General features: G+C 34.9%; 1 protein-coding gene across 1 annotated transcript; it reads left to right on the forward strand.

The window, feature by feature from the left end:
* Positions 1–3,427: 3,427 nt before the first annotated feature.
* LOC105774607 (uncharacterized) lies at positions 3,428–7,516 on the forward strand. Its single transcript, XM_012597153.2, has 10 exons — positions 3,428–3,668; positions 5,466–5,550; positions 5,960–6,034; positions 6,121–6,157; positions 6,271–6,354; positions 6,482–6,542; positions 6,652–6,758; positions 6,876–6,941; positions 7,135–7,275; positions 7,350–7,516. Exons 1-9 carry the CDS (start codon positions 3,593–3,595, stop codon positions 7,228–7,230), a joined length of 687 nt encoding a protein of 228 aa, XP_012452607.1. The 5' UTR covers positions 3,428–3,592; the 3' UTR covers positions 7,231–7,275; positions 7,350–7,516.
* The last annotated feature ends 16,101 nt before the right edge of the window (positions 7,517–23,617 follow it).

The raw sequence follows: 23,617 nt of genomic DNA on the forward strand, positions 1-23,617 counted from the left end.
TATTGTTAGTTATTAAGATTAATAAAACTCAAATTGATGGTTTTAGTTAGTATTATTATTGTTAGTTTTAGGGTTTAGTTATTAATAATTATTGTTACTTAGTATTATTATTAGTAAAAACTAATATTATTATTATGGTTAGTTATTAGGATTAGTAAAACCCTAATTATTATTTTAGTTAGTATGATTGTTAGTTTTACATTATATTATTGTTAGTTATTATTTTAGTAAAACCCTAATTATTATTGTTAGTTAGTATTATTTTGAGTAAAAACTATTATTATTGTTATTGTGTTAGTTATTAGGATTAGTGGTTAAACGTTGTTCATGTACAAAATGATAACTAAAAAGTATGAGCTTAACAATGAAAAACTTGCATATTGAAACATTAATTTTTTCTTTAAGTAATTTATTTACTATTCGAGATTGTTTTTGAGATTTTGTTTATTTTTGATGATTGAATATTGAAGATGGATGATAAGTTTTTTGTATGCGTTTATTTCGATGGAGTCATCTTGACAACAAGTGTTAGATGTATATTTAAATGTCGGCAACAAATAGCAATGAGATTTAATAGAAATGTCTCGTTGGATGATATGAAGGGAAGGATTAATGCAAAAATTGTTAGACATTGTGGGAGAAGGATATCAAAAATTTTCTACAAGTTTCCAGTTTCGACAAATCTGATCAAATTCACCGAAATGGAACTTGTAGACGACGAAGACGTGGAGATAATGGTCACTCTTTATTGTGGGAATGGGAGTGACAAGAATGCACCGATTCACTTATTTACGGAGTTAGCCGGTATGGAGCAAAATTAAGATGTCAATGCATATGGTGAAGAACACGGAGATCAAGAACCGTAGATGGTGGCTCCAATATCGTACGTTGATAGTGAATCGACTATAGGTAGGATCAGTATCGATCTGAATATTACACCCGATATTGATGTGGTTGGTGGTGAAGAAGAAGGTGGTAGCAATCATTGTGGTGAAGAGGTCGATAGTGACGGTGATCCCGATATGGACGATGTACCTGATGACACTAACGATGAAGATGTCAATAACGATGGAAACATAAACGCTTCTTCTGTCGGGAACCAGATGCGACGTATTTTGATACACAATAATCCTATGCCACACATGTCGCTCATAGACCCTGGCGCAGCGCATGTAGCTGAGTTCCTGGAGTACCTTGAAATAGTTCCTCCTCACCGGCTGGCTGTAAATTCTGATCATGAGGAGTTATTCATAGGCCAGAGATTCGAAAGTAAAGAAGAGTGCGTACTTGCTATTAAACGGTATAGCATGAACATATTAATAGATTATAAAGTCGCGGTATCTAAACCGACAGTATATATTGAGGAGTGTTGAAAGGCAGCGGAAGGCTGCAATTGGCGAGTACAAGCTGCATTCATTCAAAGTTCGCAGATGTGGGAGATACGAAAATTTGTTGGTCCTCATACATGCACATCAACACGTATGACAGAAAATCATGGAAAACTTGATTCGAGAACTATCTGTACGTGTATAATGCCAATGGTAAATGACATGCCGACCACTAAAATTTCGGTACTGATTACCGAAATGCAAGAACGATTCCAGTATCGAGTGTCATATCGAAAGGCGTGGATAGCTAAACAGATGGCAATGGAGCAATTGTATGGGGATTATGATTCGTCGTATAACGAGCTACAAGGATGGATAGCTGCTATGCGGAAGTACGTACCTTATTACGGCTCGGAAGACCAGTTACAGCCGAGAAAAAGAATTTTTCGTCGGATGTTCTGGACGTTTGATCCATGTGTGCGGGCATTTCCCTACTGCAAGCCATTTGTGTAGTGGATAGGACCTAGCTATATGGAAAATATACACAGATCCTACTTCTTGCGGTTGCTCAAGACAGCAATAGAAATGTGCTTTCGATAGCATTTGCCATTGTAGATAAGGAGAACTTGGAATCTTGGGAATTCTTCCTCACTAACCTGTGGAGGTATGTTATTAACAACGATAATATTTGCATCATCTCCGATAGAGGGAAAGGTTTAATTGCAGTAATTAGGCGTTCCGGTGTGCCATGAAGATCTATTTACTTCATCCATCACATTGCGTCTAACTTCCATAAAGATTATAAGAATGTAGACTGAAAGAGACAAGTCGTGACAATGGGTAAATGATAACCTTATCTTTTCAATATAAGTTGTAATGTTTTATGTTATTGAGTTACTAGAACTTATCTTTTCTTAATACGTATACAGCGTACGAGTTAGAGCCACATATTTTCCGCCAAAGAATGATTCGACTTGAGAGTGACATGGAGGGGCAAACAAACACATCTTTCCGATAATGGTTGGGTACAATGGAGCCGTGGCAATGAGCTCAAAGTTTTGACGAGGGCTTTCGTTATGGTCAAATGACCACAAACTTAGTGGAGGGGGTTAACGCTGTGTTGTTGAAAACACGTCATCTTCCAATTGCATCTGTCTTATCTGCTACATTCTACAGGTTGGCTACCTTAATGCCAAGAATAGGTCAGCAACAAGTCGACCAGATGGAGGCGGGACACGTGTTTGTCGAAGATGTCAGAGATGCAATGGTTGCAAACCATCGGATGGCGAGGTCGATGACTGTAGAAATATATTCACGATGTCTGGAAACATTTCGAGTTAGTGAGACCATCGGTCATCGACCCGGTATACCACCTAGGTCCTATGGAGTTGATCTCCGGAACAGACGATGCGAGTGCAGGAGGTTCGAAACACTTCATTATCCATGTGCGCATGTCGTGGCAGCGTGTGCTAAGGTGGACCTTAATGTTGAACAATATGTCGATGATGTATACACGCTCGAGCACACATTGCGTGTCTGGGAAAATGAGTTCCCCGTCCTGCCTGACCTGTCTACGTGGGAGGTGCCTCCGACGACTTTTGATCTTCTCCGAGATAGAGGGCTACGTAGAAATCCAAGAGGTCGTCCGCAATCAAACAGATTCCATAATGAAATGGACATTATGGAGAAATTCGAGGGTAAGCATTGTGGATTATGCAGGTTAAGTGGTCATAATTGGAATAAATGCCCTCAGCGAAACTATCATGTTGGACAGTCGTTAGAATCGGGTCGGAATTGAGCTAATGCTGTAAAATTGTTATGTGTAATGTTGTAATGTTGCAATGTTGTTTTAACACCCATTAACTTAGATTCAGCTTATGCTTATACTTAAATTGTATCCAAATTAAGTTATAAAAAGTATAATTCATTTCGAATAATTAAAATTATATCCAAAATGGACTAAATATAAAACATTTTAAAAGTATAGGGACTAAAGACAAAATTAGACCAAAAAAGAAAAAACCTTCTTTCCCTGTGACATTCACACACTCTTCTCGCAGTCTCTTTCTCCTTTTATATATAAAACGAAAATATACGTTTCCTCAAAAACTCCTCTCTTTTTCTTCTATCTCAAATACTAATTCATTTATCTCCTTTGTAAATATTATTGGGATCTAGGGTTCTTGGTTTTTTCAAACTTGGTCAAAATTCAAATTGGTCATCAAATCAAGCGGCTGTGATTGTTTCTCCTCCGCATTGACGCGATGCCACCTCGCGCATCTAAGCGAAAATCGGCCCCACCCAACTCCTCAACCGTCACATCATCCGACGGCCGTTCTGGTACCTTCTCCTTTGCCCTTTTCTTATTTTCTTTTTCCATCGTTTTAGAAAAGAGAGAGAGAGAGAGAGAGAGAGGAGATTTTGCTATGTTTGGTACGCGAGAAAACGCGGGAAAAAGGGTTAAGGAAATATTTTTTTTATTGATTAATTAGAGTAACCCCCATTAATTTATTTCTGATGAAAAGTTCTTCACTGTAATTAGCGGGTATATAATTGCGATATATAATTTATTCTGTTCGGATTAGTTTCTCAGGAACCGCGGGAATTGGGATTATATAATTTAAAATTCGTACGTTATTACATTTTTAACGATACCTAAAAACAAAAGAAGGAACCTTGCAACAAAGAAACTTCGTAGAACGTAATGTAAATTGATTATTATTATCTTGGAATGAATTGGTTATTGATTATAGTTTCTGGGTTTTGTAGCTGAATGTAATTTGCAGTATATTTCTGCTTCACTTAAATTTAAGAGACTCTTACATAAAAAAAAAAGGGGTCTATTTAGCATGGAACCTGAAAGTTATGTAAGGACTAAGGAGTTGAGAAGGCATAGATTGAAACATTAAAAAGGACCTAGCTTTTAATATTTAGGATATAAAGGATTTTTTATAAAGAAAATATGAAATTAATTTTTTATTTATTATGTATCCAACTCAATTTGTTTTTTTTTCGGTGTAACACCTCCCTTCATGATAGCTACATTGAGTCTAATTAAATCTAGAGTCGAGCTGGATAGGCCCTAAATAGGAGCAAGCCCTATTGAGTCGAATTAAATCTAGAGTCGAGTTGGATAGGCCCTAAACAGGAGCAAACTCTCATATTGTTATCTTATTACTCAACCTAACAGTGGTAGTTGTTGGTAGCACAAAATTATTTACCAAATTATATTAGAAGGTTGAAGCATAGTAAAAGTATCATGAAGCTCCTTATACTAAGAAATAGATTATATTCTGCCGCTTTTACTCAAAAAATGGGTAAATTAAAAAAATAGGGAAGTTAATCTCTGTACATTAAATCAAAGAGTAAAACAGAAATTTCATCTGTTTTTAAGGGTAAAAATGAATGGAATTTTTATCAGAAGGATCAATTTGTTCTTTAGATTTAACGTACTAATTTGCCCATTTTTTGAGGTGGGGTAAAATGCAATCTGACACCTACTATAGGGGCCTTCATAGTACTTTTATTGCAAAGCTGAAGCTCAACTTTTTTAGGTGGTATACTTTGGTATATAATTTCGTGTTTGATACACAATAATAAATAAATATTTTTGATATATTAGAAAACCCGGAATATAATGGCCACATGTTATTTTCCTTATGTTGTTCCCTTAATTGGTGGTCTGGATTAGAGTATGTGGTCTCACTGAAGTACCAGCCTGGCAATGTTGATTCTATGATATTGATAATTTTGACCGATAAGTACCAGATGTAACAGTAAGGCACATTATTCTCTTTGGAGATAACATTATTGAGAGGGTAACTACAAATCTCGAAAGATTAGTCTCTGTGGACGGTAAAATGGATATGGATGACACATTGATTTCACACACAAAAAAAACTTAGGTGGAGAATCGATTGCTTGATGTTTATGCCTGAAAAGTATTGGAATTGGCGTTCTGTAGTGTTGCATTCTGTATTGAATGTTGGTTAAATAGATAAAATAATGATTCTTGTTATTTTATGAAGGCTGAAAGAATTGTTTATTAAATATGCTTCTGTTTATTTAACAAACTTTTTGCGGTGTTTTGATGGAGTGGCTGGTATTCTAACTAGATAATGCTATTTCTTTTCTCAGTCTCAAGTAAAGCTAAAACAAAGGGGATGGAGAAAATAGATCGTTTGTTCAATTCATATGCCAATAGTTCATTAGGCGTGATTGAGTAAGTATATTCTGCCCCCATTCCTTTTTATTTGTAGAGCCACTGAAGTGGGGTCATGTTTATGCTCTAGCTATAACAATCTTTTTCCTTAGATAAAAAAGAAGAATGAGCCGAATAAATTCATTATATTTATCCAAGTTGTTGTCATTTTTCAATGTCAGTAAGTGTTGTCATTTCCTTATGATTCTGAAAGGTGTTACATTTCATTACGTTTTTGTTTTAAGTTGTGATTTGAACATAAATCATTGAAAAGGTCACGAATCATCTTTACACACACACACACACACACTCACTCTCAAACATTTTTTTATCTGAACAAGTTAATATAGGCCTAAATGGATGCACAAGGAGAGATTTTCTTTAAATAGTTGCATGTACACACACTGATACTCTTTGTTTGCTTGAGCAGTCCAGATGGTATTGAAGCACTCTGTTCAGATCTAGGAGTGGACTACACTGATGTGAGGATATTGATGCTTGCTTGGTATGTTATATTCTATGGATTTAAGACTGGACCCGAAATTTGGTCTGAGTTTCTTCTAACATTATGTGTTCTGCTGCATATCTCAGGAAATTAAAAGCTGGAAAGCAGGGCTATTTCACCCAGGTCATTAGAAGTGCAACTTACATAGCGTGCTCTATTTGATGGATGCTATAATAGAACATCTTAACTGACATTAGAAGAATGACTGCCTTTTTTCTTCTCTTGCACTGAATCAGGATGAGTGGCGAACTGGCATGAAAGCATTGGGGGTCGATTCACTTAGCAAACTGAAAAAGGCACTTTGCGAACTGGAGATTGAGGTACTTCCATACTTGTATCTGTTGCAGCAGTTATTGCTACCATTGTAAAGTTATATATTCTGGTTGACAAGTGAGAAATTAAGTGGTAGTGCTGAATTTAGCTTTTTCTTCATCTGAAAATTTGAAGGTGGGGAAGCCAACGAACTATGAGGATTTCTATACCTATGCATTTCGATACTGCCTAACAGGTTTTCCCTTTAATTGAATGAAAACAACCTTTCTTTTTCACTATGCCAGCTTCTCTTGTCTAGCAATTTGTTCTTTTAACAAAAAATTGACATTGATCAACTGCCTCAGAGGAGAAGCAAAAGAGCTTGGACATTGACAGCATCTGTGAATTGTTGAATCTTGTTCTGGGAGCCCAATTTCGTCCTAAGGTTGATGTACTAGTCGAGTATTTAAAGGTTTGACCGTCATTTCTTTCATCTTTAGAAAATATATGCAGATCAGATGCCATTCCAAATTATCAGAACACTCGTTCAATGACATGTTTGTTATACTTGGACTTGATTTGCTTGTAGGTCCAGAGTGATTACAAAGTAATAAACTTGGACCAGTGGATAAATTTTCTCCGTTTTTGCCAAGAGGTAAGCCTATTTGAAAAGAAAATGTTCATACTATATTTGTTTGGTAATGATTCACAAATATGCTAATCTATATAATCGGATCGATAGAATGGAGCTATGCATGATACGTGAGGAAAAAGTATCTGTTTGCCTTTTTTTCCCCCTTCATGCAATTTGTGGCATCTCTGATAACTGTGATTCCTTGCTAGCACAGATTAGTTTTCCAGATCTTGGAAATTATGATTCAGCCCTAGCTTGGCCGTTGATTCTTGACAATTTCGTCGAATGGATGAGACAAAAGCATGGCTAGAGTTGGCATCTTTTTGTGTTTCTTGCAGTTTGCTGATTTTATAAGGTAAATGATCTCTCCCTCTGTGTCTCTTACATTAAAAGGAAACGACAAATTCATTTTTATTCATCTGTCTGCAGGACCTTGCAAGAACCCTAACCAGTAACCATGGAGCTGGCTCATTTAACTGATTAAACCGAATTTTGCTGAAACTTTGTTTTTTTTCTGTGCATGATAAACCCCTACAATTTTGTTATCCTGAGATCATTTTATACATTCTGCATTCAGTAAAATACAGTTTTCTTTCTCTTTTTCTCTATTAAAGCTAATTTTTGTTCATGTCATCAACTAATGGTGTTATGAAGTAGTGATTCAATTATGACAACTTAAGGTAGAAGGATTAAATAATAAAATTCAGCATAATAGAGTGAGTAAAACCAGAATTAGACCAGATTAAAGAAATCATCATTCTTGCACGAGCCTTCCCCTAGATATTAATCTTTTTTTCATTTTCTTTGTTAGACATTTTTCAAAGGGATGTCATTAGGTGCTTTTAGAATAAAAGATGTTGACGATATTTTAAATTTGTTTGTGGAGCTTTTTTAATCCGTTTATGGTTATCCTTTGACATCTAATGTTATTCAATCAGAGGTTAGAGGGTGTTTTGAAAGGAGTCTCGACTTGAAAAACTTAAAACTAAAATTAAAATATGGTAATACATTAATGGTGATGTGAGATTTAAATTAACACGTTAATACTCCATATCTATATATAATGTTATATTTAAATTTTTATACATTAAATTTTGATTTGATTTTCATAATCACAAACAACATTATTGAATTAGTACAAATTTACATTGATATATTGCATATATAAATAATTATATTAATTTAATAAATGTACATATTCTTTTTTTAAAATATATATAATTGAATCAAAATCAAGATTCATGTACGCGTATTAACCACAATTTAAATTTTATATCAAATGAAAATTTATTTATCAAATTACTCATTGAATCAAAGTTTACATATAAATTTGATATTTATCTATTTGTAATATTTAAAACTAAAATTAAAGAAACACATGAACACCCGCTGACCCAATTGACACGGTTAGTTTTGATTTCTAAATGTTTTAATATAGCAAAATTAATTCTAAATTCCCTTGCACATATTACTTTGGTCACAATTAAATTTATTTTTGAGCGTTACAAACTCAAAATTAAAGTTTCTAAATGAGTTCAATTTTTTACAAAAGTTTTTGAGCACCCCTAAGTCCTTTAAAATGTTTCTAAGCCTTGAAATTATGTTTTCTTAGTTTCAAGATACACTACATGGAATGCAAAATTTTTTCCCGAGGAGCATTGTCTTGAGACAATTTGAGTTTTGTCTCAAGACAACAAGACTTGCCTCAAGACAAAAAAATCGAAGCTAAGGGCCTGTTTCAAAGGAGCCATGTCTTGAGACAATGGTGATTTTGTCTTGAGACATACCTTGTTGTATCTTGAGACAATGGTTCTATGTCTCGAGACATATACCTTCAGGCTGCATTAAATATGTAAAATAAATGCTCTCAATGGCTAGAACTCCCTACAATGACTCCAAACATCCAAAAATGAAGAACAAAAATCCAATCAATTTTCTTTATTATTCTTATTTTCACTTGTACGCACTTGCGAGTTTAATTGTAATTCATTCTTCCAAGTGTTGTCTTGTATTGTGAGAGAGCTTAATTATTGTATATCTACTTTCTAGAGGTGAAAATTCATTCTCAATCTTATTTCTCAATTTTGTGAAGGTTTACTATAAGTTTTGGGTAAAAAGCCTCAAGGGAAGTGGCTTTATCTTGCCTATTGAAAAGATAGTGATGGTAAAAGTTAAACCTAATCCTAAAAAGGTTTCAATTAGTGAATTTGGAAAATCTTTAGTTGTGGTAAGCTAAGGTAGTGGAGGTAGACAATTGAGGTTGAACCATTATAAATTTCTTATGTTGTTTTTTATTGCCATCTTTCTTACAAATTTTTAAAACACCAATTCACCCCCTTTTGGTGTATATTAAGCTTAAAAATTGGTATCAAAACCTGAACTCAAAATATGATATCACTACCAAGAGAAAAGATCCACAAGAAGCTCAAGATGGAAGCCACAAATCAAAAAGTTTATCTCCTGGCAGTAGAGAAAAATTCAACAATGTTGGGAGAAGGTCATTCCACCATGAGGCCTCCTCTATTCAATGACACTAACTGCTTTTATTGGAGAACAAGAATGAAGTTGTTCATCCAAGCAAATAATTATGAAGTATGGAGGGTGATCACAAATTCACCATTTATTCCTAAGAAAAGAGTTGACGGTGTCATAGTTTCCAAAGAAGAAGACGAATGGGATGAAGTTGATATCAAGATGGTGTAATTGAATGCCAAAGCTATACACACCTATTTTTTTTCCCTTGGTCCCAACGAATACAATAGAATCTCCTTATGTGATAATGGCAAAAAGATATAGGATAAAATTGAAGTCACTCTTGAAGGTACAAGTAGAGTCAATGAGTCTAAGATTAGCCTCCTCACCTTGGATTATGAAATCTTCAAGGTAAAACTAAATGAATCAAGTAGATGCCCGACCACTTCACCAATATCATAAATGGCCTCATGGAACTTGGGAAGACTTATGCCAACAAGGAGATGGTAAAGAAGATGTTGAATAGCCTCTAAAAATCATGGGAAGCTAAAGTGACTACCATAGATGAGTCAAAGGACCTTGACACTCTTTCTCTTAATGAGGTCTCTATTGACATATGAAATAAATATCAATTACAATGATTAAGAGACCAATGAAGCTCCAAAGAAAGTAGGGGTTGCTTTCAAGTTTACTATTATGAAAAGGAGAATGGCTCTAGCAATGATGAAGATGATGATGAGGAGATGGCCATGTTTGCAAGAAAATTCAAGAAGTTCAATAAGGTCAAAAGACCTCCAAGGAGAGACATCATCGGGAGGGAATCAAACAAGAAAAAAATGACTATTATTTGTTATGAATGCGAAAAGTCAAGTCATATTAAATTTGAATGCCCTTAATGGAAGAAGAAGGGGACATCAAAACAAAATAAGAAAGCTATGATTGAAACTTGGAGCAATAACGACTCTTCCAATAGTGATGAGGAACATAAAGTTGCCAACCTATGTCTCATGGCTCTTGATTAGCTTAAGGAGAAAGAGCATTGCTTTAAGGCAAACAACTCAAAGAAGCTTGATAGTGGATGCTCAAGGTATATGATAAATGAAAAAATCCAACTTATAGAGTTAATGTTAAAAAGTGGAGGAAATGTGACATTTGGTGACAACTCTAAAGGTCAAATAGAATGTATTGGCTCTATAGGTATAAATTCGTTCACTATTATTAAAAATGTGCTTTATGTCAATGGTCTTAAGTATAACCTCTTTAGTATTAGTTAACTTTGTGAAAAGAGATTCAAAGTGATATTTGAATCCAATGGGTGCAAGGTTGTAAATGTTGTAAATAATAAGACTCTTTTTGTAGGTCATAGGATAGGTAATATTTTTATGGTGCATTTGTATGATTTGAATTCTTGAAATATTTGTTTCATGGCTAGTAATGAGAGTGCTTGCTGGTTATGGCATAGAAGGTTAGGGCATGCTAGTATGAGTGTCATTTCTAAGCTTTTTAAAAATGATCTTGTTGTTGGTTTGCCTAAAATGTCTATTGAATTTGATAAAGTGTGTAATGCATGTGCAACATGTAAACATAGGAGAGTTTCATTCAAGCTTAAAAATATAGTCTCCACGTCTAGAGTACTTCAATTGATTCACTTTGATATTTTTGGACCAACTAGGACAATGAGCTTAGGTGATAAACAATATGTATTTGTTATTGTTGATGATTACTCTAGGTATACTTGGACTTTCTTTTTTTTTTCAAAAGATGCTTTAGAAAAATTTGTCACATTTTTTAAAATGATTCAAAATCAAGTGAGATATTCAATTTCAAGTGTAAGAAGTGGTCATGGTAAATAATTTGAAAACCTTGGCTTTGATAAATTTTGTAATGAACATGGTATTGTTCGAAAAATCCGGTTAAGAAAACAATTATTTAGTGACAACAGAAGTTTAAAATTTTTCTTAAAACCAAGTTGCTGTGATATTTATAGCAATAAACCTAAACCAAAATTGTACCCGTGCTTTGTACGAGGCAGACTTAAGTCAATCTTGGCTTTCAACCAAACAACCTTCTATGCTATTGTCAAACCTCGAATTACGTCAAGTGTGAGCTCGAGCAACACAAACTGAATCACAGAAAAGAAAAAAAATATACTTACTTTTAGTAGGAACGTAAGTTCCCTCTATAAACCGGTAAAACTCATAATTCTCAGAATTTAGAATTTATTCTTTGTAAATAAATCACCACTACTTATAGGGAGAAGTACAAGAGTTTAGGTTGAATAAGTACTGACAAAATAATTTTATTTAAATAGAAAATACATTCCTAGTCTAACTAGAGTAAGGGGTGGCAACACCCTTGTATTTTCTACTAGGGTATGACCCCTCATATACATATGAGAGCTAATTGGGCCTCTTATGTATTGGGTTCAATTATGTGCACTTCTTAAACTTTTAAACTCAACATTTTATAATTTATTCCAAACCAATATCTATTTTCTATTTCCAAATATAAAGAATATTTAATCAATTAATTTAATTAATAAAATTAACTAAATTAATTTCTCAAGTAAATGATTTTTCAATCCAATTCTAATTTCGTTAAATTCATAATAGCTTTACTATAATAAATCCATAATGACTAATTAATTTAATTTCATCTTTGAACTTCAACTATGTAATTATAATTAATTAAACAATAATTTAAAGAATCTTAAATTATTTTCTTAGTCATTTATTGTAATTAGCGAGAAAACACATTTATTGCGGATAGTGATACATGTGATCTATTTCTCTTACTTCATCGTTTCCATTCATTTCTATTAATTGGTTTTACATGCAATTCATTTATGGTTATTTCGAGCTTGCGGAGGGACCTATTGGATATATACAATTAGAGATCAAATAATTTATAATTAAATTCAAACTTTTCGCTTATTAATTATAATATTATTGTAACACCCTAATCCCGAATCGATCGCTGGGTCTAAGTTAGTGCCACATTTGTTGTCGAAGCAACTACATTCACAAACTATCAGTATGATGAAATAAGTAGCTAAAATCAAGCATTACACACATTTAATAGTTATCGAGTCTTATATGAACTTACAGAAGCTCAAAAACCAAGCCGAAAACGAATGGGGATCAAAATATAAAGTATTCAACTTACAAGACTGACGTTGTGATGTAAGGGTGTCCTTCGTTGCAACGCGACAAATTGTTTTGTTCTCGTCATGATGATGGGGTTCCTCGTCCCAATGACAAATTTACAACGTTGTGACATGGAACTCTTGTCATGACGCTGTTCAAATGACGTCGCAACGTCACTTACTATTTCTACAAAAAAAAATTCAAAACCTGCCATTTCATACCAACCAAATGCAACAACAAAACAACCTAAAAAAAATACCAAATGAATAGTTTTTAAGCAATTGTAACATGACCAAAGCACACCTATATCACCTTCCAAAACATCAATTTCATAGCTTTGATTAATATAAATAACACCATACATCACACCTTAATAAACTATAAACATTATAACTTGAGTATGCTTATTTTACCTATACATATCACAACATATACACATTATACTCAAAATAAATTTCCTTAACAACACCATTAGTTGAGATCATTTGCAAGACAAAACACTTATAAGAATCACTAGGTATGTGCCAATCCTAACTAGAATAAGAGGCACAAACTTTATAGAGTCGGGAATCTTGATGTGATGCTGAAATGGATGCCGAGAATGTGGACTTGACCCTATTCTACATACGAGAAATAAACTATATGATGAGTATATCACTCAATATTATTTCTATAAAACAAAATAGTATGAGGGGATTGATGCAAGTCTCAAGGCCAAAAATCATGCTCATGAACGTGAATGGCTCAAATTTCCTCAAAACCCAATAACGAGGTCAAAGGCTAAGCAAATTCGAGCAAGATTGAACGGGACCATCCAAGACTTCATTACCAAGGCCTTAGATGCGAACACGATCGAAAAAAAAAATCGAGATTCACTTTCTTGTTTTCAAGAAAATCAAGAAACTGAATCTTGATCCAATTTTGTTGTTTTGGACAATTTCAAGAATCAAGAAAATTAAGATTTCAAATCTTGGAAATCTTGGTCCAAGAAACCGAATCTTATAGCCAAGGCACATTGGCTTTCATGAGCTTGAACGAGCCAATTTCAAGAGCAAACAGATCACAAGACCAAGTTCTTAAAAAAATGGCCCATTAAGATGTCTACAAGCCCATCTTGAAGTTTGGAAAGTAATTTAATTGAATATCAGACCAAATTATCAAAGTGGCCCAAATTATAAAATATTTAAACTGTAGGTCCAGTTTTATTTTAATAGGTGGATCATCATGTAAGAATTCAGCCCAAGGAGCCCATTTAATTCATTTGGCTGAATTTTCATTAAAAGTTCACACTTAGAATTATTATTATTTTATTTGATGAGTTGTCATGTTAGTTTTTCCATTAGGGTTAGGAAAACTTATTTTGGAGGCCTATAAGTAGCATGGACGTCCACCCTTATAGACACATGATTGATTTATGTTTTTTTGAGTTAATAATAATTCTCTTTGAGTTTTTCTTCAAGAATGTCTCCTGAGTTTCTTTTAGAAGCTGTTTTAACAATCTTTCAAGTTGAGGGAAGCATCTTCAATCTTTTCTCTTGCGAAGATATTTTTCTTGGAGGAGGAATTAGAGCCATTGAAAGGATTTGTGGATTCTTAATGTTTCTAAGGCTTCTTAGGACGTCATCTTCTCTTTTTTATCCTTAATTTATCGTTTCTTGCTTATTTAAGTTAGTTGTTGTTGTTTTGGCTTGTTGAGTTTTTTTATTTTCGTTTTAGGATAAAGTTGCTTCAAGAAAGATGTTCTCCTATCTTGTTCCATCAAGAAACACATCAAAATTAGGAGTTTTAATCTTTTCTTGTTATTTCAAACATTCTTGCACAAAACAGTTTGCTTTTGTCTTTAAAATCACTTTTAACAAATCTGTTTGTATTTTGTTTTTCCAGATCTGGTTGGGGCATTTTCTTGAGGTCAAAAGATGGTTTCTTTCCATCCAATAAACCCTAATTCTTTCTCTTTTGGACTCTTTACCAACCGATTCATATTTCTTTTGTTTTAATTTCGTTTGACTCTCCTTTGTGACAACTAATCTTTTTTGTTGTTTCTTGCTTCAATTTAAGTTTGTCTAGAGATCTAGGATAAATTCGCAACTTAGACAAGCTACGATCCTGTTCCACAAACGTGCCATATCATTCTTTATTAGGGATGGTATTATTTGTAATACATAGAATCGTCATTTAAACATCTTGTTCCTTATAACTCAAGCATAAAACATCATTCGATATGCATTTATAAATTACAAAATCTCAAACTGAGTTACCCTTTAGTCGATATTATGAATTCACGTGCTCATGTTCAACTTACTTTACTCTGTCATCCGGATTGCCCAGCAACGATAACCTGCCACCTTGAGTTGCCTGACAATAATGGTTTATCGTTATAGAACTATCATCTCAGATTACTCGATAACGATGACTTGCCACCCTAGATTGCCCGACGAAGATGGCTTACCACCCTGGGTTACCCAACAATGATGGTTTAATAATATAACATTGTTATCCTGGCTTGCCTGGCACGATGGCTTACCACCTCAGATTGCCCGACATTGATAGTTTATCAATTCAAATCTATCATTCGTCCTTTCATTCGTTCATGCAAATCAATTTATAATTCACAAAGCAAAATTTAGCAGTTAACAAATGCTTCAATAAGACTTCAACTAATTTCTCATGCAGATTGTTGATATCGAGTTATATCTATAATTTTTACTTTATTCACTTTAGTCCTTGTATCAACATTTAACCTCAATGTACCTCAATATAATTCAATTCATCCTCGATTATTCAATAAGACAATTTACGATGTAAAGTAACACAAAGATACGAGATTTACATAAGCATTAGACTATAGAAATACTTACCAAAAACTCCGAGCTATTCGTCGATTGTTTTAGCTTTTCCTTTCCCTTTTGGGGATTTCAATGTTAGTTATGAATTAACCTAAACATACGATTTCATCAATACTCAAACAATTTCAAAATTAATCAATATTTTATACAAAGTTTGTATTTTATTCAATTTAGTCTGTAACACCCCAAACCCGACCTAAGGGTTATGGCCGAATCTGGCGGTGTCACATTGAGGCGTTTAGCGTAAAAATTGTTGTTGAAATCTTTAAAATCAATTAATCATTTTGTTATTAAACGGTGATTCCAAAACGGGTTGTTCATTTCCAAGCGTGCATCATTAAAAACTAATCACTTTTAAAACATTATAAATTTTCCAAAATCTCATTTATTGCGAAAACTTGGTGTCTTTGAAAACAGTTACTTTTTGAATACTCGTCTTGTTCTACAACTATCAGTTTATATCAAACTAAATAAATAAAAATCCTAATTTAAAGTTTATAACTTTAAAGAGGCCTTTGTACATAAAAATACCCAAATTCAGTTACTTATAAATTAAAAGCTAAAAACGAAAGCTGATGCGGTTGTGTGGCCACCTCCGAGTCCCTTGCAGCTCCGAACTGTCTAACGCTGGGGATTACCTGAAAGGTTAAAAATAGGGTGAGTTTACGAAAACTCAGTGTGTAATCCCCTTATTAAAGAAACAACAAGAAATGTAAACAACACGTCTAGGCTCGAGCCCTTTAACAAGAATAATGACAAAGTGTGGGTCTTAGCCTAATATAGTAACGGTGACGATTGGGCCCTAGCCCCCATTAGCCTCAGCTGGGTCTAAGCCTATATCAAATGGCACATATCACATATATCTGGGACTAAGCCCATCTCAATATTAGAATCAGTATATGCAATGCATAAATACCTATACCAACCCTACACTCCTGTGGGGATTAAATCGACCCACCCATCCCTACACTCCTTATGTAGCATCGGTTGCAGCACTAACCAGTATCGCAACAAAGCTGCCAGTAACCAGAATGGCTAAGAGCCGTAAACAGGATAACTATAAGTTATAAACAGAATGGCTACAAGCCATAAGTACAGTAATATGATTAGCATAAAGCCATCAGTAGTAGTAATATGATCAACACACAGCCATCAGTAATAGTAGTATGATCGGTACAAAGCCCTCAATAGTAGTAATATGATCGGCACACAACCATCAGTAATGGTAATATGATCGGCACACAGCCATCAGTAATGGTAATATGATTGGTACAAAGCCAACAATAGCATCGCAAAGAAAGTCGCCAACAAATGATATCGTAGCAAAGTCGCCAAGAATAATATATGTGGCCAAGCCATCGATAATGATGATTGTGGCAAAGCCACCAAGATCTGATATTTCCTCCATAACAAAATCCCCACCCCATGCAGTATGTCGTGTATGCAGAATTCTATGCACGGAATCAGTCATACAAATCACAGACAAATCAGTCATTTAAATCACAGATAAATAAGTCATTTAAATCACAGACAAATCAGTCATTTACATCTCGGAAAAATCATTCATTTACATTACAGGCAAATCAATCATTTAACCTCGAGGGGTAAAATAGTCATTTTACCCTACAAGGGCATTATGGTCATTTTACCTTATAGTGGCATTACGATAATTTTACCCTACAGGGCATTACGGTCATTTTACCCTACAGGGCATTACGGTCATTTTACCCTACAGGGGCGTTACGGTCATTTTACCCTATAGGGGCGTTATTATCATTTTACCCTACAGGGGCATTATGGTCATTTTACCCTACAGAGGCATTACGATCATTTTACCCGTCGAAGGTATTTCGGTAATTTTACCCTTCGAGGTATTTTAGTAATTTTACAACCTTTTTGAAAGCCTACAAAAGCCTCGAGTGACACAGATAACCTAAATGGTCATAACGGTACAAATGGGCCTAAGGCTCATATTCGACCCAAGTAGGCCCACAAGCTCGTGTGGCCCAATTAGCCCAAATGTAGTCACGACTATGCGAGCTACATAGCCTGGTCCAGTATTTGCCACCAATCGTGGATTTTATCCATGTGGGGCCTACAAGCCTATTGAGTCCGTACGGCCCATTTCGGCCCACATGGCCTATTACGACTTAAGCCCATGAAAATACTCATGGCCTCTACAGTCTATCGCCCATGATTCGCAGGTTCGGCTTTCCACACGAGCGATCGCACGCTCGTGTGGTCCCAAACGCCATATTTCGGCTTTTACCGTTCTACAGTTACATTGGGGAGTTTACACACCCGCCGTATTTCAGCTTTTGCCGTTCTACAGTTACAGTGGGGAGTTTACACACCTGATGCAATTTGCAGATTCCCTTCGAGCCGAACACTCTTATTCCGCAAATCAATGATCATCGCACCCTTGGTTCCCAGGAAAAGTGTCTATCAACCTCGACCACCACTAGTAAGGAATGGAAGCAATGCAGGTTGGAGAAAGCGACAAATACATTGAAAGCCTCGCCTATCTCCCCCCATTCAGAAAAAGGAACAAATGAGATGGATATATATAGCTCTCCACAACAACAACCTCCCCAAATCCCAATATTCTCTCCTCAAATCTCTCCAAATATCCCCTCCTTGATATCCTCCATAACACAACCTCCAAGACCCATTCAAACTCTCACCCAACAGAGTTCGAAACCACCTCAAACTCATGCCGCCTCATGCTAGCAAAATAAATATTTGAACCAAATCCCCCGTCAATAGCTCAACACACCATTTGCCTCCTTGTCACAAGCTCTTTTGTATCACATTTTGTCTTCAATTAACTAAAAGGTCTAAAGGCCAAAGTCCAGGTTCCTTTAAAAGAAAAACCAAAATAAATTGCAAGAGCCAAGACTTAAACCCAGGCTCCCTTGCAACCTTAATGACGCCACAACCACTAGACCACATGCTTCCTTATGACATTTTTTTAACACAATAATTTAAAATGCCTACATCCAAGCATCCAGGGTTTTATCCACTTAAAACCAAAATTTTTGCTAAAGCCCAGGTTTGAACCCAGGACTTTTCCAACTCCTCTCAGGACCTTTAACCACTAAAGCAGACATACTTTTGTACATAGTTTCCAAACCGTTCCCTTGCTCAAAGCCCAATACTTCTAGGCCTAAATTTCGGGGCGTTACATAGTCCCTAAAATTGAGATTGACATAACTTTTAAATTAAAACTCAAAACCGAAGTCCAATTTCACCTTAGTCCATTAAGGACTTCCTATTTCCTAATTCTACAACCAATTTTACATGTTTTGTAGTTTAGCCCCTAATGTACATAACTATCAATTAACTTCGCAAATTAGTCCTTTTTCACTTCTAAGCTTAAAATCTATCAATTTAATACCTAAACTTTAAGAAAAAAAACAATGATAACTTTCTAAAACTTTAACGGTTTAACTTTCTAACACATTTTTCGATGTTTTCCATTGTAAAATAGCTTCAATATTTTTTGGATCAACATGGATCCCTTCTTTTGAAATCACATGCCCTAAAAATACAACCTTAGACAACTATAATTCATATTTACTGAGCTTCCATAAAGTTGCTTCTTTCACAAGAATTGATCCAGGTAAGGCTGGAATATACGGTTCATGAGATCTATAAATTTTGCAGGAGTGTTAGCCAATCCGAAAGGCATCACCAAAAATTCATAATGGCCGTAACACGTACGAAATGTTGTTTTTGATATATCACTATCCTTTATTTTCAATTGATAGTATTCCGATCTTAGGTCGATCTTAGAAAAGATCGAGGCTCTTTTCAACTGATCAAATAAATCATCGATATGAGGTAAGGGGTATTGATTCTTGATCGTCAACTTATTCAATTGCTGGTAATCTATACAGAGTCGCATCGAACTATCTTTCTTTTTAACAAACAGAATTGGAGCTCCCTAGGGCGAGATACTAGGTCTTATAAAGTCGCGGTCCAGTAAATCTTGCAGTTGTACCTTAAGCTCTTTCAACTCAGCTGGCTTTATTCGACACGGAGCGATCGATATTGGAGACATACCAGAAGGAATTTCAATCACGGATTCCACTTCTTGATCGGGAGTCAATCCTGGCAATTCTTCGAGAAATACATCTAAGAAATTGCACACAATTCTAATCTTGCTTAATTGGATTTCATCTGAGTTTGAGTTAATAAAATAAGCTAGAAAAGCTTTAAAACCTTGATTTAGGAATTTATTAGCTCGAACCAATGAAATGATTCGAGTCAAACTACTTGTTCTGATATCATTCACTTCTACAATCTCACCAGTAGGACTCTGAATAGAAAACTTCTTTTTGCGGTAATCCAGAACTACCCCATTTTCGGTTAAACAATCCATTCCCAAAATCAGATCGAAATCATCAAATGGCATAATCAAAAGATCAACAGGAAAAAATACATTATGAATATCTAATGGATACCATTTACAGACTTGGTCAACAATTATGATCTATCCCAATGGACTTGATACAACTATAGTAACATTCGACGTTTTTGTTTTCACATTTCCTGATTTCACAAAACTAGAGTTCACATAGGAATGAGAAGAGCCTTGATAAATTAAAGCATGTGCATGTACTGAATGTAAAAGAAAAATACCTGCCACAACATTTGTAGCACCACCTTCCTCCCGAGTACGAACCACATATGCCCATGCTTGTACTCTAGCCACATGTCTTTGTTCCGTAGACTTATACCCTTTCTTTGAACCACCTCTGAATGCAGAATCACCACGTGCACTTCCATGACCCCTAAAAACAGGAATGATCCTCTATGTAGCAACAGGTAAATCAATGTTATTTTTAGGGCAATCGCGTGCAAAGTGGTCCAACGATCCACATCAATAACAAGCTCCGATTTTCTTCCAACATTCGCCCTTGTGTTTATTTCCACACAGTGTACAACCAGGAATATTATGATCCATGCTAGGTTCTCTCACATTGCCCACAGATACTGTCGGATGTCTATCTCAACCCCTCTCTGACTTGACGGGTCTCGTAGCTAATCTTTAATGATCCCAAGACTCTCTAACCCATTTAGGTAATGGATGTGAGCTAGAGATCCCAACTCGCTTCTTAGATACTAAGTGGGTTTCAAGTTTCTTATCTGGTCCCATTTCCTACTCAACCATCTTCGCTCACTCAGTTAAATCTGTAAATTCCTTTATGTTGTGCGAAACTAACTGAACCTTGATCTCTTCACGTAATCCGCAAAGAAATCATTTACAACTTTCTTCTTCTGTTGGTATTAATTCCAAGGCATATTTAATAAGCCTCAGAAATTCCAGCTCATAATCAATTACAGTCTCGCCTTGTTTCAACAACAGAACTCTTGTTTTCAATATTCTAAGCACAGTTCACCGATACTTTTTTTTTTCTAAAATTTAGACTGAATGAAATCCCAATCAATTTGATCAACGATTACATGTTGTGTAATAGTCTGCCACCATGTATATGCCTCTTCTTGCAAAAGAGATACCAGGCATGTGACACATTAACGGGGAGTGCATTCCAGTTGCTGTAGTATTCAAATCGTCACTTCTAACAACATTTTAATTGTCGAAGGATCAACCCCTTTTATTCCCATAAACTCAGTGGCACTGTAATTTCATAGTTCTTTTATCGGAGCTTGATAAACTGTCAGTGTAGGTGAAATCGACAAAGTAGCCCCTACCAATCTTTGAGGAGCTTCTGCAATAGTACGGAGTAAATTTTCATCTCCTTGACCCTTAGATCTATGTCCAGCAATACTGGTCTGACGGGTGCTAACTGAATCCACACTTGGTGTCTCGGTTTCAATTCAGTTTTCATTCTTATCAAAACAATCATTGTTATTAATATCATTATAAACATCATTTCTAGATTCACTTGACATGTTTAGCTACAACAAGAACATGTTATAATCAGCATCCAATTCCCAGTCCAGACTCAACTCAACCTTGGCATGTATCTCTAGACTCATTTTTTAGCTTAATTTAGTCTGAGAATCGACTAAACCTATAGCAATAATACCAATAAATGTAACACCATAATCCCAATCTGATCGCCAAGTCTGAGTTACGGAGTGCCACATTTTTTGCCTAAGCAACTACGTTCACAAATTATCAATATAATGCAATAAGTAACTAAAATCGAGCTTTACATGCATTTTATATGGCATTTAATAGTTATTGAGTCTTATATGAACTTACAAAAGCTCAAAAACCAAACCAAAAATGAATAGGGATCAAAACATAAAGTATTCAACTTACAGGATTGGCGTTGCGACGTGAGGGTGTCCCTCGTCGTAACGTGACAAATTGTTTTGGTCTTGTCGTGACTACAGGGTTCCTCATCACGACATAACAAATTTTCCAAACTCATCCCGATGAAAACTTTATGATGTTGCGACATGGAATTCTCGTCGTGACGTCGTTTGGATGCTGTCACAACGTCACTCTCTATTTTTGCAAAAAAAATTAAGTTCAAAACCTGTCATTTCATACAAACCAAAGCCAACAACAAAACAACCACAAAAATGACCAAATGAACAATATAACTTGAGTATGCTTGTTTTACCTATCATATCACAACATATACACATTATACTCAAAATGACTTTCCTTACCAACACCTTTAGTTAACATCATTTGCAGGACAAAACACTTATAAGACTCACTAGGTGCATGCCAAGCCTAACTAGAATAAGAGACACAAACTTTATAGAGTTAGGAATCTTAACGTGATGTTGAAATAGATGCCGGGAATGTGGGCTTGAACCTATCCTGCACATGGGAAATAAACCGTATGATGAGTATATCACTCAGTAGTATTTCTATAAATCTAAAATAGTATAAGGGGATGGTATAATTGGTAATACATAGAATTGTGATCTAAACATCTGATTCCTTATAACTCAAGCATAAAACATTATTCGATATGCATTTCTAATTTATGAAATTCCAGCCGAGTTACCCTTTAGTCAGTATTCCGAGTTCACGTGCTCATGTTAAACTTACTTTAGCCTGTCATCCTAGATTTCCCAACAACGATGACCTGCCACCTTAGATTTCCCGAAAATGATGGCCTACCACCCCGAGTAGCCTAAAAATAACAATTTATCGTTATAGAATTGTCACATCGGATTGGCTAACAACAATGACCTGTCACCCCGGATTGCCCAACGATAATGGCTTACCACCCTGAAGTGCTTGACAACTATGGTTTATGAATATACCACTGTCATTTTGGATTACCCAGCAACGATAACCTGCCACCTCGGATTGATTGGCGATGATGGCTTACCACCCTGGATTCCCCGGATAATAATGGTTTATCAATTCAAATATATCATTCATTCTTTCCTTCGTTCATGCAAATAAGTTTATAATTCACAAAAAAAATTCAATAGTTAACAAATACTTCCATAAGACTTCAACTAATTTCTCATACAGATTGTTGATATTGAGTTATATATATAAGTTCTAGTTTATTCACTTTAGTCCTTGTATCAACATTTAACCTCAACGTACCTCAATATAATTCAATTCATCCTTGATTATTCAATAAGACAATTTACGATGTAAAGTAAAACAAAGATACGAGATTTACATAAGCATTAGATTATAGAAATACTTACTAAAAACTCGAGCTATTCGTCGATAGTTTTATCTTTTCCTTTACCTTTCTTGGATTCGACATTAGCTACAAATTAACCTAAACATACAATTTCATCAATATTCAACCAATTTCAAAATCAATCGACATTTTATACAAAATTTTCATTTTATTCAATTTAGTCCCTAAAATTGAGACTAACATAACTTTCAAATTAAAACTCAAATCTAAATTTTGGTTTCACCCTAGTCTATTAGAGACTTCCTATTTCCTAATTCTACAACCAATTTTACATTTTTTGTAGTTTAGCCCTAATGTACATAACTATCAATTAGCTTCACAAATTAGTCCTTTTTCACTTTTAAGCTTAAAATCTATGAATTTAATACCTAAACTTTAAGAAAACAACAATGTTAACTTTTTAAAACTTTAACAGGTTTACAAATTGATACATTGGCTAGCTAGATTAAGCTCACATGGTCTCAAAAACATAAAAATTATAAGAAAATGACTAAACTGAACAAATAAATTTAAGGCTTGAAAGTTGAAAACCCTAAGTTTGCGTCCCTTCTTCTTCTTATAAAATTCAGCCA

This window comes from Gossypium raimondii, chromosome 6 (genome assembly GCF_025698545.1).
Source record: "Gossypium raimondii isolate GPD5lz chromosome 6, ASM2569854v1, whole genome shotgun sequence".
Taxonomy (NCBI): Eukaryota; Viridiplantae; Streptophyta; class Magnoliopsida; order Malvales; family Malvaceae; genus Gossypium; species Gossypium raimondii.